This window comes from Protomyctophum parallelum (genome assembly GCF_964188405.1).
Source record: "Protomyctophum parallelum genome assembly, chromosome: 5".
NCBI lineage: Eukaryota > Metazoa > Chordata > Actinopteri > Myctophiformes > Myctophidae > Protomyctophum > Protomyctophum parallelum.
The window spans coordinates 43,102,211-43,115,735 of NC_139702.1; the positions used below are offsets into that span (position 1 = coordinate 43,102,211).

The following is a 13,525-nucleotide window of genomic DNA, read 5'->3' on the forward strand; positions in this document are numbered from 1 at the left end:
AGGTGTTGCACCCTACGGACACTATACAATGTGACACTATTGTTGTTGACAGCATAGTATAACGCTGACGAAGGCTATACGCCAAAACGCGTACGTTGTGCTGTCTGCTCTGCAGCATACTGTGCGAATTATAAAATAATAAAAAGTGCCTTAAACCAAATGACATGTCCGTGAGTGCTGGTATTTCCTGAGATAATTTCTTGTAAAAGTTAACTTTCCTCGACCTCGCACCCGGTAAGAATGTTCAGAGAAACTAAGACCAGCTCCATATACAGTAATATTATGGAGATATCGCGGTGATCAGGTCCAGAGCTGGGGGCAGAGGCCTTTTGTGGTGGTTCTGGACAACCGTGGGTCCGACCGACTCGACACCGGGCACTGCACTCCCTGTGGGGGTGTGGAACGCATGTGTCGGATTTGAAGTCGGTGGGGCGAACGGTTCTCGAGTTACGTGGATTACAGACGTACGTACTGTGCATTTATAGTTACCGTAGATAAGATGGTGGTGGCGATATGGTAGACCTACCTGTTGCTATTCCCACTGATTGGACTTGTGCAGTCCAGCAGCCCTGTAGCATCTGAAACAGACAAAATCACAGGTCAGGTCGCCAAGGTGAAGGTATTATATGTCACTCATTAACATAAGATAATACTGTTGTATTGGTGCCAAAACTTTGAATGCAATGGAAGCAAGAGACCTGTGAGGTCGACTGGCAGTATGGGCTGGACAAAGTCAGGCTTCTGAACCTCAAACCACTCCAACAGCTCAGCTACGAAGCTCATGATATTCACCTGAGGAAAAGAACAGTTTCAATGTTACAACTGTGCAGGTATTTATTTGTGATGCTAATTTCATGTTCATATACCTGACCGAAGGCCGGTTAGGCCGAAAACGTTGTAGGCTATGTCTTTGTCTTCAATAAAAATCCCCCAGAAGCTGTCCAGACCCCTTATCCATAATTTATAAATGATGAATAATAAGCATGGACTTAAATCAACTCTTCATAGAATGTGTTTTAGATGTTAGTTTCTTTGAGGCACTACTTTGTTTCTCTATTTATGTGACCATTTTTGCATTTATTGACTAGAGCTCATTACTCTGCTCATTTACATTTCACACTTGCATATAGCTCTGGATAAACTGGATGTGAGCTGGATAAATGCTTCAATTGCTAAATGTTAATTGTATTATTGAGCTTTGGCCTTGTAGCGTCCATGTAGTGGTTTAATGAACTGTTAGCAGTAGTAACATCTTACTGGCGCGCTCACTCACACTCTCTCTCACACACACTCACACTCACACTCACACACACACACACACACACACACACACACACACACACACACACACACACACACACACACACACACACACACACACACACACACACACACACACACACACACACACTGTCCATAGCTGGTTCAGACTCAAAGGTAGAGAGGTAACTTTTGCCCTCGAAGAACACTCTTCTGAGAATTATAACATCAACTAAATCCTATAGGTCCAGTACATATATAAAATGCATCATTATTACACCCAAATCTACATACTGCTGTATCTTCATACTGCAAATCTTCCTTCAGTTCCAGCAGGACAAAACAGAGACCTACAGTATCCAACACTGTAGGCACTACACTAGAAACATAATGCTTGGCAGCATCTGTTATTTCCTCATCTTCTAGGTAGAGGGACATTTTCTGCTTAAACAATGATATAGCCTCACTCAGATCTGGTTCAGCCCAGTTCACAGTTGGTAACCTCGCCTCACCAGGCTTTCCACCACCTCGGAGGAAAGCCTGGTCTCTGTTTCAAAAGTCCGTATGATCCGGGCTTAAGCAGATGATATGGTTACGTCATGTTGTAGTATTGTTTTGTAGTCGCCAGACAGGAACAACAGGCGGCGACAACTTCCTTTTCCCTCTCAATAAAAGCTCTCGTAGCCTGTAGCTTTCATTGAGAGGGAAAAGGAAGTTGCCACCGCCTGTTGTTCCCATAGAGTATTAAAAGGATAGAGACTGATCTGGCGCCAAGCTCCGCCCCCTCCGCTATTCATGTCAGTGGAAGTTGCTCAGTGGCGTTTTGAAGCAGCCGGAGGGACCGTCTATTTCCGCCTTTTTGGTGCATTTCCGCATTTGACCTCCAAAATTTGGAGGTCAAATGCGGAAGTGCAACCGAGCGCTCAATGTTAAAGCCCAGCTGCACGGGGTTTCCTTGTCATGAATCCACGGGTCCGCCTGCAGTCCTTCCTACATAGATATCGGTCCGTGTTGCGCGCTGCGCATTATCAGTTCCTACCACATATCACTACAATGCCTGCATGAGATATAGGCTACCATGTCGTCAAGGCAGTCATAATCAACGTTTATGGAGTGATTTGATCATTGATGAACGAATCATAAACATATGGATGAAAGCTTGCATGTGTGCACAGTGCTGGTATGTGTTGGCGACGCACGCCGTGGTCCCGTCCTCCTGGCCCCCGAAAATGATCTCACTTTTATCTGAACTGTCAAAGCACTTATTTAAATGGTGAATGATTAAGCCCCTTACGCCTATAGCCTGCTACAATTGCAAATAGGGAAGCTGTATGCTTGTCATTGTCACTTGGAAATAAAGGCGTGCAGTCCATTTATGCCTTTTTTATCACAGTGATTATATAGGCATCTGATGTCACGCTCATGCCGCATGCGCTCCCAGATCATCTCACAAGTGCGCTCGCATAACAAGGCCAGTAAAGCACTGTTTGATTAAGCACAAACTAATACATTGTAAACATTTTATATTGTTTTTAATTGCGCGATTTTAATTACTTGTAAAGTTGGAAATCTCCCTTTTTCTTTTAGTTTTACATGTAGGCTACAGTTTTATATTAACATTTTAGGAGTGAAAACATATGTTTAGATGCCTGTGACAGCGTGTCAGCAGTTCAGACAATGCTGCTCCGCTTGTGTATCAGCCGAGGACAAAGCGTACGACAGCTCCCGACCAGACGTGATTTTTGTCCTGGCACAAGTTCCATTTCTGTTATGGGCGGGCTGTTTTTCTGTTGTGTTTCTGTTTTTTTCCTTTTCCCTATATGGTCTGGCATGGGCGTGTGACTGGCTTCCTGGGCTGTGACGTGGTATCCACCTCCTGTGGAACTACACACCTTCTCCTCATCAAGCCCAGCTGTTATAAGACCTGGCTCTTCACTCCAGCCCTTGCCAGTTTATTCAGTTACTATCGGTAAAGTCACTGTGCCTCTGAGCTCTACGTTTTTTGCTTACAATCAAATATATTTTCTAATTCCTCGTCTCCTTGTGCCCTCAGTGTTCTACGCCGCCTGCCTGCCGACCAGCTCAACATAGCCCTATACAGTCCCAAGCCTATTTTTGTTTTTTCCTGTGAATAAATACCTGAGTTGTATTCATCTGGTTCTGTGTTCTGCTTTTGGGTCCTACCTACTAAACCCTAACAATTTCAAGCTTTGGCGGAAATGGTAAATGCCGACAATTGCGGTAATTTCGGCATGCACCCATATTTTGGCGTATGCACGGTTGGCGTACGCAAATGAGGGCCTTAGTGTACGTTCACAAACTTTGTCCTACACAAACATTAAATTCCCATTGACAATGAATGGAGAATTTTACGTCATAGTGTCTGAGGAAATAGGCATAGTGTCTATTTTACGTCATGATGATGTATGATGATAAGAGTGCCCCTCACTTCACACAGGTGTGATACTGTGATTTTTGAGGGGCGCTAGCCACTCCTATATACATACAGCTTTTTCCCCACAAAATGTAACGCAACACAAATATTAAATGACATTGACAATGAAGGGAAAATTTACACCATCTTGTCCCCACGCGTCTCATATTTGCCATAGACAATGGAAGGAGAAATTAGGTCAAATGTCCGCCAAATATGACGTAAATTTGTGGCAACACAAACATTAAATGCCATTGACAATGAAAGGGAAAATTTACGTCATATGTAGACGTCATATATACAGCTTTAGTCCCCACACGTCTCAATATTTGCCATTGACAATGGAAGGAGAAATTAGGTCAAATGTCCGCCATGACATACATTTAACCAAAACAAATTCAATTGTTCATGAGATGATCCATGATGATGTATAATGATAAGAGCGCCCCTCACGTCACACAAGTGTGGGTTTTTTTACCCTTTACCCATCATGGTTGCCAATTCCCACCTGATGTTGTGTGTGAGTTCTGATTGGTCCAGGTAGTACTGAATAACTACTAGCTTACATAACGTCTTCAGACTAGGACTCAAGTCTAAGATGATCACATCATTCGAGATAGTTAATTCTCTCCCACTTGCTCCAAAGAGGATGATACGATCTCCCACAATGCAACCGCTGCACATACCATACATTGGACATGGTCCTTTCCTCTTGGGTTCAACCTTCTTCCAGGATAAGGTCTCTGGACTGAATTTCCACACATCATTCCCCAGGTGATCATTCCACGTACCATTCCCCAGTTCATCATAAGCCACCATAATGTTATTGTAGCCACCAGATATGTACAGCTCTCCATTGTAGGTAAATGCTGAATGCTGAAACCATTGTTTTCCTGGTAGAAGATTTACAGAAGGTGTGTTCAGCCAAGTGTTGGTCTCTGTGTCAAACACACTGATGCGGTTGTATTGCCCCGCCTGGCCCCCAAATACAAACATCTTTGTTCCGATGGTGGTGGAGGTGTGACCATATGAAGCATGTGGTGGAGTTCCTCTGGTGTTAATTAAAGTCCAGACCATTGTGCTGGTGTCCAACTTGTACATGTCAATGATGTCATTGTCAGTGGCTGGTCCCCACGGATTCCGATACGGGATACAGGTACGACCTCCATAGATAAACATGAGCTTATCCAACACACAGGCTGAGTGGTCGTACCTAGTCTTCTCTGGACCAGTCCCAGAAACACTGGGTTTGAACCATCTGTGGGCGTCGACATCAAATGCATAAAGCACAGGAGTACAGGAGCACAGGAACCCACAAGTGCACCCTCCCCAGATGTAGACTGCATCTTCAACAAACACAGCTGTGTGGCCACTGCGGCTGGATGGAACCTCTAGATGGCCTCCTCCTCTTCCAGATTTCACTGGAGGTAACTTCTTCCAGAATAAAGACACTGTGTTGAAGACACGGACATCCATCTGTTCCATGATGTTGTATCTGTTATAGTCGCCTCCAAAGCAATACAGTTTGTTCCTCACTGCTACAGCAGGAACTCTGGCTCGCTTTGGTCCTCCTGCTTTGGAAACGGTCCAAGACAACATCACTCTGTCTGTCTGTCTGTCTCTGTCTTTCTGTCTGGTTCTGTCTGTGTCTCTCTTCAATCTCTCGACGTCTACAGTCATTTCCAACACGGTGCATCAGCCTATATCTTCTGGGGTGAAATCATACGCGACACAAACCGTTTCCATGCACGCCTTAACGACACCAATTTGTGCAGATGTTCTCATCCTCACCATTTGACTCTGGTGCTATTTATTACTTTAAACGGCTACCTTTCGGCATACTGTAGCATCCGTCCAAATTAAATAAACTGAAATGCAACAACTTTCCTAAGACTACTACAGAGTGTGGATGGAATATTCCTTTCTATGCCTCAACTCCTACAATTCCAAGTGCTTGTCTGTATTATTATACAATTATTATAATAATAGGGAAAAATAGATCAAAACAAAAATCCTCTGGGTGTGTTTGAGGGGCGCTAGCCCCTCCTATATTCAGCTATTAGTGTTGATTTCCGTTCTACACAAACATTAAATTCCCATCGACAATGAATGGAGAAATTTACATCATAGTGTCTAAGCAAATAGGCATAGTGTTTGGACACTGGGTTTGCTTCTTTCCTGGCTCCTCGACTCCAAGGCACCGAAATATTGATCCATGCTTAAATGTAATTTAGTATTGAATTAAGTGAAAATTAAGGATTAAAAGCTAAAAAGTAAGGGATAAAGACATAGGGTCTTTTTTGGGCCCTCAGCAGAATCCGAGAGAGAGAGAGAGAGAGACGGAGCAAGAGCTGTTTCTCATTAACGCCATATTAATTTCGATGTAACTGTTGGCAGCGTCATTTCAGAAAATGATAGGGGGCGCCAAAAGATCACAAATCTTTTTAACACATCGATTGCGCAAAACGCTCTAAAGCGCTTTATTAATCTCGAACGCCGTCTGCGCATAACGTACCAAAGCGTTTTATTGTTTTTTTTTATGATTAATGTGCTTCATATTTATATCCGCCTGGACAACAAAGAAAGTGACACCGATCGTCTCCAGAAAGATCCGGTATGTGATCCGGGAGTTAAAACCCCCCCACCTCCTGAAAAGAGGCCTGGTCTAACCACATTCCAGGCATGCCGTATCCATTACGACGTACTGGGGAGGCGGCCTCGCCGTCCTGCACACGGCATAGACCAACGCAGATCAGGGGATCTAAAATGGAGCTACCCATATTCTAGTGTGTGTGAATACACTCGATTCCCCTTCCCCTCCTGTTTCTACATGGTTTCTCCCGAGGCATCTCTCCATCGCATTACAGTTTCTCCCCCCCCCCCCACTCATTCACACAGATCCACTCGACACAGCCCTCTCCATTCCAACGACAACACGCCGGTCTGCCGCCTCATTCTCGGAAATATAAACCCGTATATAAACCAAGAATAATCTCCAACGGTCGATCGCCATTTCACGCACACGGACAGGTATACGCGAAACGAATGACGTATTCTCGAAGGACCGCCATAGGAGAAGCAGTATAGATATGACCAACTGTCTTTTTTTCGCCGTCGCGTCAGCCATGTTTGGACAAAGAAGCAGTATACTAGGCTAGCAGATATCACACCGTGGAACCCCCCCCACACTGCGAGTTGCGATCGATCGCTTTGCAGTTTGCAATGCTACTCTCTCATTCTCGGAAAAAAGATTCTCGGCAGTTGATCACCATAATCGCCATAGCGCCTTCGCCAGCCAATTGCAGTGATAAGGCGTCTGGGACGTAATCGACCCGTTTGTAATGGATAACGAATACAATCCTAAACTGCGGAAGCCATCGAGTTGTCTGTCATTTTGTCGAAATCACAGCCAGCCGGGATTCGCTTATCGCTCCTGTGGTTCATGTCCAGACATGTCGTGGAACCCCCCCCCCCCCCCCCCCCCACTGCGAGTTGAGTCGCTCCTGTGGTTCATGTCCAGACATGTCAACCTCTCAAGTCACTGTTATGCTATCGTTCTGAAACGATCTGTTGATTTTGTTTACTGAGACAATGATCACATATGTGCACAGAATCATCATCATCATGACGTTATCATAGCGAGTTATAAAGGTTTAAAGTCACAGAGATTGACAGGCAGATATAAACATAAGTAAATTATTATCATATACATACTACACACTGAATGAAAGCCCTAAATGTCTAATTTTAGGAGGAAAACAAATAAAATACACATATCCCATATACTGTTTGTCAATACTAGGCTATTGAATCCATTTCAGGCATAAAATTCTCTTTTTCAGAGAGAACTTTAGAGAAAGCATGGACCTATAGAACTATTATTCACAAAATAAGGCATATAGCGACATGTACATACTATATACCGTATGAAACAGAAGACTCTGCTTTCATAAGAAAAAAACTAATACTGTAATAATAATAAAAATCACACCCATGTGAAGTGAGCAGTGCAATGTTGTGAAGTGAGCAGTGCAACATTGCACTGCTCACTTCAAAGGGGTGTGATTTTTATTATTATTACAGTAGAAGTATTTTTCTTATGAAAGCAGAGAGTCTTATGTTTCATACGGTATATAGTATGTACATGTCGCTATAGGTCTTATTTTGTGAATATTTAGTTGTCGGGTCCATGTCTTGTCTAAAATACGAGAGGATTTCAGAAAATGCATGGACCTGAACTGCTCAATATTCACAAAATAAGGCCTATAGCGACATATACATACTATATACCGTATGAAACAGAAGACTCTCTGCTTTCATAAGAAAAAAACTAATACTGTAATAATAATAAAAATCACACCCATGTGAAGTGAGCAGTGCAATGTTGTGAAGTGAGCAGTGCAACATTGCACTGCTCACTTCACAGGGGTGTGAAAGCAGAGAGTCTTCTGTTTCATACGGTATATAGTATGTACATGTCGCTATAGGCCTTATTTTGTGAATATTTAGTTGTCAGTTCCTTGTCTTGTCTAAAATACTCTGAGGATTTCAGAAAATGCATACAAATCACACCCCTGTGAAGTGAGCAGTGCAATGTTGTGCAACATTGCACTGCTCACTTCACAGGGGTGTGATTTGTATTATTATTACAGTAGAAGTATTTTTCTTATGAAAGCAGAGAGTCTTCTGTTTCATACGGTATATAGTATGTACATGTCGCTATAGGCCTTATTTTGTGAATATTTAGAATAATGGTTCTTCAGGTCCATGCATTTTCTGAAATCCTCTCTGGTGGGCGCAAGCTGCATTCAACAGCCAATTACTGACAAACTATACATGGGACCATGTGTATTTGTTTTCCTCCTAAAAGTAGACATTCAGGGCTTTCATTCAGTGTGTAGTATGTATATGATATTATTTGTGTTCATTTTTATATCTGTCTGTCAATGTCTGTCAACTTCAACCTTCCATATCTCTGCTGTTTTTTCAAAAGAGCAGCGTGCAGCGAAAAGCAGGTTTTAGAAAAAGGTCAATATCTCCAGAATGGAAGATGGTAGAATCATATATTTTTTTTTAAATTGAAGTGGACTAGTTTGGCTTAATTTTGATTTATGCGATGTGCGATGTGCTATAAGAGGCCCCTCGCTGTGGGCCCCTAAAAAGTTCAAAAGTCCAATGTTAATCGCTTAGCACAAGCAATCCTGAGTAGAATTTCAAGCGTTAGCAATCAATGTGTTAAACAGCTTTCATACTAGCCTACTAGTGTCCACCCCTCTTCCCATGGTGCTGCACGCACACACACACACACACACACACACACACACACACACACACACACACACACACACACATACACACACACACACACACACACACACACACACACACACACACACACACTCTGTCCAAAGCTGGTTCAGACTCAAAGGTAGAAGAACACTCTTCTGAGAATTATAACATCAACTAAATCCTATAGGTCCAGTAGGCTACATATATAAAATGCACCATTATTACACCCAAATCTACATACTGCTGTATCTTCATACTGCAAATCTTCCTTCAGTTCCAGCAGGACAAAACAGAGACCTACAGCATCCAACACTGTAGGCTCAGACAGCCAAAGTCACAGGCACTACACTAGAAACATATGGTGTCACAATTGTCTTTAGTCTACCTTTCATCACTTCAAATATATTAACAGCATGTCTGTGTTGTGGGGGGTTTATGTTTACTTCATCACTTGCCATTTCCTATTTTATTATTGGCTTTGTTGTATTGTATTGTATTTTTACATGCTGGACTTGGGAATAAGGGCCTTTCTCCAATTGTTTATATTGTGTTTAGTTTCCAAGATGGCCGCAGCACCAGGAGGGGGTGGGGCGGAGGTGAGCGGGTAGGGTTGACATATGTGACCAGTGCCAGTGGTTTAATATACAAGGGGGCCATGGTCATCTTTCAGTTCTTTACATATTATGAAACTGCACACTGTAACCTTTCATATGATGTATTGCTCATTGAAATTGGGGGGGAAATGAAGAAGATATGACCATTTGAAACTTGTTGAATTTGAAACCTGAAAGTACATAATTTGCCCATCTAAGATTTCATCAGTGATCTGTGACTTTAGGGGGCGCTGTTTTCCCTTCATTCCTCCATTATTCAACCAGCAGTGTTGCCATGTCTGCTTATTATAATTAGTTGGCCTTGTTTCTAAAGAAAAATAATGCATAGGCCTACTGTACCAATTTTATAATAATTTATAACCTGTTACTAAAAATGTATTTGACAAAAATAAAGTGTAGTTGATTATTTGGGCTTATTTTTAAAGTGTAGTTGATTATGGAGAGTTGGTAACCAAGTGGACCCTTATTAGATCAGGCCTATGTAAATGTTCCAGATGAGTAGCCTACAAATAAAATAGCTATATTCGCCTGTTATTATTATTTGTCTGCAGAAAATAATGTATGCCAGGGTCCAGGGACAAGATTTGTATTGTTGTAGATCGGCTATTTTCGCTTATTTTGGGCTTGTTTTCATATACCGGGTTGCTTATTTCTCAGAACCTGGCAACCCCGCGATAGCTTTTTAGCTACGTTTAGCATTATATTGATATCAATCCTGTAGCTAGAACAAGTACATATCGCGCTATATTACATATCGATGTGATCTGCGTTATTATGACCTTAATTTTCATGGCAGGTACATTTCAAAGTAACTAATAATAGCCACGTTATGGTGACATAATGTTACAATGTTTACATTGTCTTCTTCTTCTGCTATTGGAAACAGGAAGCATGTTCCATTGTTCTGATTCACCAGTGCCCCCATCTGGAACATTAGCTTTAGGCGGACCGAAAATAAACACACTTTTTACAAAATACGATGGTTAATACTTCTTTCTCTGCTATTTTTGTTAGCCAGTTAGTAAAAGACTAGTATTATCTTCAAAAACGATTGTGTACAAAAAAGCGGATTTTAGCGGAATTTGCATACTTTGAAAGGAAAGCTGATTTTCTGATTAGCATTGGTTAGCATTGCTTAACCCAATTGTTAAAACATTAGACATAGTGACTTGTTTAAGCAATTGCAACGACTTAATGACACTAAAACGACTTTCTGATGGAATAAAAACATTCTTTAACATTCCAACTGTGTTAATGTGGCTAAAAACGAAAACCACCAAAAAAAAGAAATGAATTGTATTTTCATCTATAACTGTATATCAACTGTGCCGACTTGTGGTTGAAATCACTGGCACTGGTCACATATGCCCTTACTGGGATGCGTTCACACATTCAAGACATCTGTCTTGTGTCTGTCTTGTGTCTGTGTTTATGGCCACTCCAATGCATTTCCAATGGAAGTCCATATGGTTTGACCAAACATTTTGTTTGATGGGGGGAGGGGGGCAGAACACATCCATCAAAGCTGTGTTCAGACACAAGTCAGGTGTCAGACACAAGGCAAGTGTCTTGAATGCAGCCCAGTAAGGTCATTATGTAGACCACGCCCGCTCACCTCTGCCCCACCCCCTCCTGGTGCTGCGGCCATCTTGGAAACTAAACACAATATAAACAATGGGAGAGGGGTGGGGCCGAGAAAGGCCCTTATTGTTTGTTTGATTGATTGACTGACTGATTGGTTGATAAAGGGGCGGAATGTGGCAGAAGGCGGGTCTTACGTGCAGAGCTGGCGGGGCGTAGAGCAGGTCCTCCAGAGCCAGGTGGCAGCAGCTCTGCAGGCTGTTCTCACAGAACTCCTTGATCAGCTGCAGGTTGTACAGGCTGTCAGCCACCGACATGGTGTCCTTCAGGCACACATCTGGGGAGGCAGAGATATTAACACATCTGGGGAGGCAGAGATATTAACACATCTGGGGAGGCAGAGATATTAACACATCTGGGGAGCCTGAGGCAGAGAGAGATATTAACACATTTAGACCTGAGAGGCACACATCTGGGGAGGCATAGATATTAACACATCCTTCAGGCACACATCTGGGGAGGCAGAGATAAACACATTCCCTCCCGTTACTATAGGCAGGGTCGTGAGGCCAGTGCCAGTGGAACGCACGGAAAGCGAAGAAGAGACCACTTCACGGAAGTGACAGCCCTCCATATTTGAGCCACATCCTTATTCTAGGCAAGGAAGCTCTGAGAAGGAAGTGAAGTGGTCACGTGACTGGGCTGCGCCATGACACTTTCATGGACACTTTCATGGGAGCCAAACTACCCGGAAGTTTGGCAGAATGCACTGGAGTCAATGAGAGCTCAGTGACCAGCTCATGAAAAAACATTATTTATGAACAATTGAGACCTTGTGTAAAGTAATCACTTCTGGAAAATAACAGAAGACATGTAACACATTATTGTCTGCTGTGTTGTTATTCAATGTGTACACAGTGTAATTTTTATAGAGGTATGGTATCTAAAGAGCACAAAGTACCTTTCTGAACGCACCAAGTATCACAAGACTTCCCACCGTTTCCTGTCTGGCAGCAAAATATTGCGATACTTCGGAGCCAGAAACGATACCTGCTGCTGTTTAGATCCTCAGATAAAAGTATATACTGTGCACTCTGTGCACATCGAAAAGTAAGTTATTAGAAAACAACCTGTGATATGTCTTCTGTTATTTTCCAGAAGTGATTACTTTACAAAAGGTCTCAATTGTTCAAAAATAATGTTTGTTGTGAGCTGGTCCAGCCGGCTCCATTCATTGCCATGTATTCATTGCACTTCCTGTGTGAGTTTGGCTCCCATGAAAGTGTCCATGAAAGTACACATGATGACTCACACATATATATATATATAATGCTGGATTAATGCTTATTAAACTCGTGTATGGCACCGCTGGATACAATAGCTATTCACGAGATTATCTCGTTCTGGTGCCGATTCGGTTAAAACTATAGACTCATTGGTCGCTGCAGTTCCTTGGATCGACCTGTCTCCTCAGTGCTCAGTGGCGTTTTAACCCTTGAGCGTCGATGTAATTGGTTGGCTCCTATCATAGTACCTCATGCTTTTCTAAGTTTTCTTGTGGTACCTCTATGTCACGTCCTACATCACGATTCATTCATAAATTTAACCTGGGCTTTAAGCTTGGCAAGCTTCCACTATGCTTCACAAGGAATCTCGGGAAAGCGAGCCTCCATGTTGCCTTCCCTTGAAATACAGACGCCCCAGAGCCGTACCTTTATCTATGCCGTGTGTGTGTGTGTGCGTGCGTGTACCCTCAAGAGGCAGCAAGCTGGGGCAGTAGTAGTGGAATACGGCCGCTATGGCGCAGCCATTCGACAGATCCTTGACCCCAGAAACCAGAGGAAAAGTTGGCGTCAACTTTGACTGCACTTTGTCCTTCCTGTAGCGGATCTGAGGGTGAGAGAACAGGGGGAGGAAGAAGAAATATAAACTAGTATCGGGGCGCAGGAAGGAACAGTAGAGAGCAGAGACACTGAGGGGGAGCAACAGACAAAACAAAATATGAAGATTCTTTTCATTTTCATGAAAACAGAACACTGAGCTAAAAGCAGGTGGTTGACAGACAGGCGGCAAATAACAAATCAAATGAGACAGGATGGATCGTCCTCTTTGCTACAGAGCAAAAACACACTAACATGATGGGATGATCCACACAAAAAAACTGTGAAGCCATCCAACATCCCATAATGTTAACAGAGTGAATATACAGTAAGATGCACTGTGAAGCCATCCAACATCCCATAACGTTAACAGAGTGAATATAAGATGCACGGAAAACAAGCACAAGATTAAAGGTGCCTCGCGCACACACGCACAGTGGCACACGCACACGCACACACACACAAAC

At 42.8% G+C, this 13,525-nt stretch overlaps 1 protein-coding gene across 1 annotated transcript in view; it reads right to left on the reverse strand.

Moving 5' to 3' along the window:
- Nucleotides 1-13,525, reverse strand: part of LOC310859062 (calmodulin-regulated spectrin-associated protein 3-like) — a gene marked incomplete at its 5' end in the record, with an annotated part of 39,095 nt that overhangs the window by 9,835 nt on the left and 15,735 nt on the right. Inside the window, 4 exons of the mRNA XM_083765426.1 lie at nt 527-578; nt 699-792; nt 11,376-11,515; nt 12,930-13,068. Of these exons, the coding sequence (XP_083621552.1) occupies nt 527-578; nt 699-792; nt 11,376-11,515; nt 12,930-13,068 (425 nt within the window). The remainder of the gene's footprint in view (nt 1-526; nt 579-698; nt 793-11,375; nt 11,516-12,929; nt 13,069-13,525) is intronic.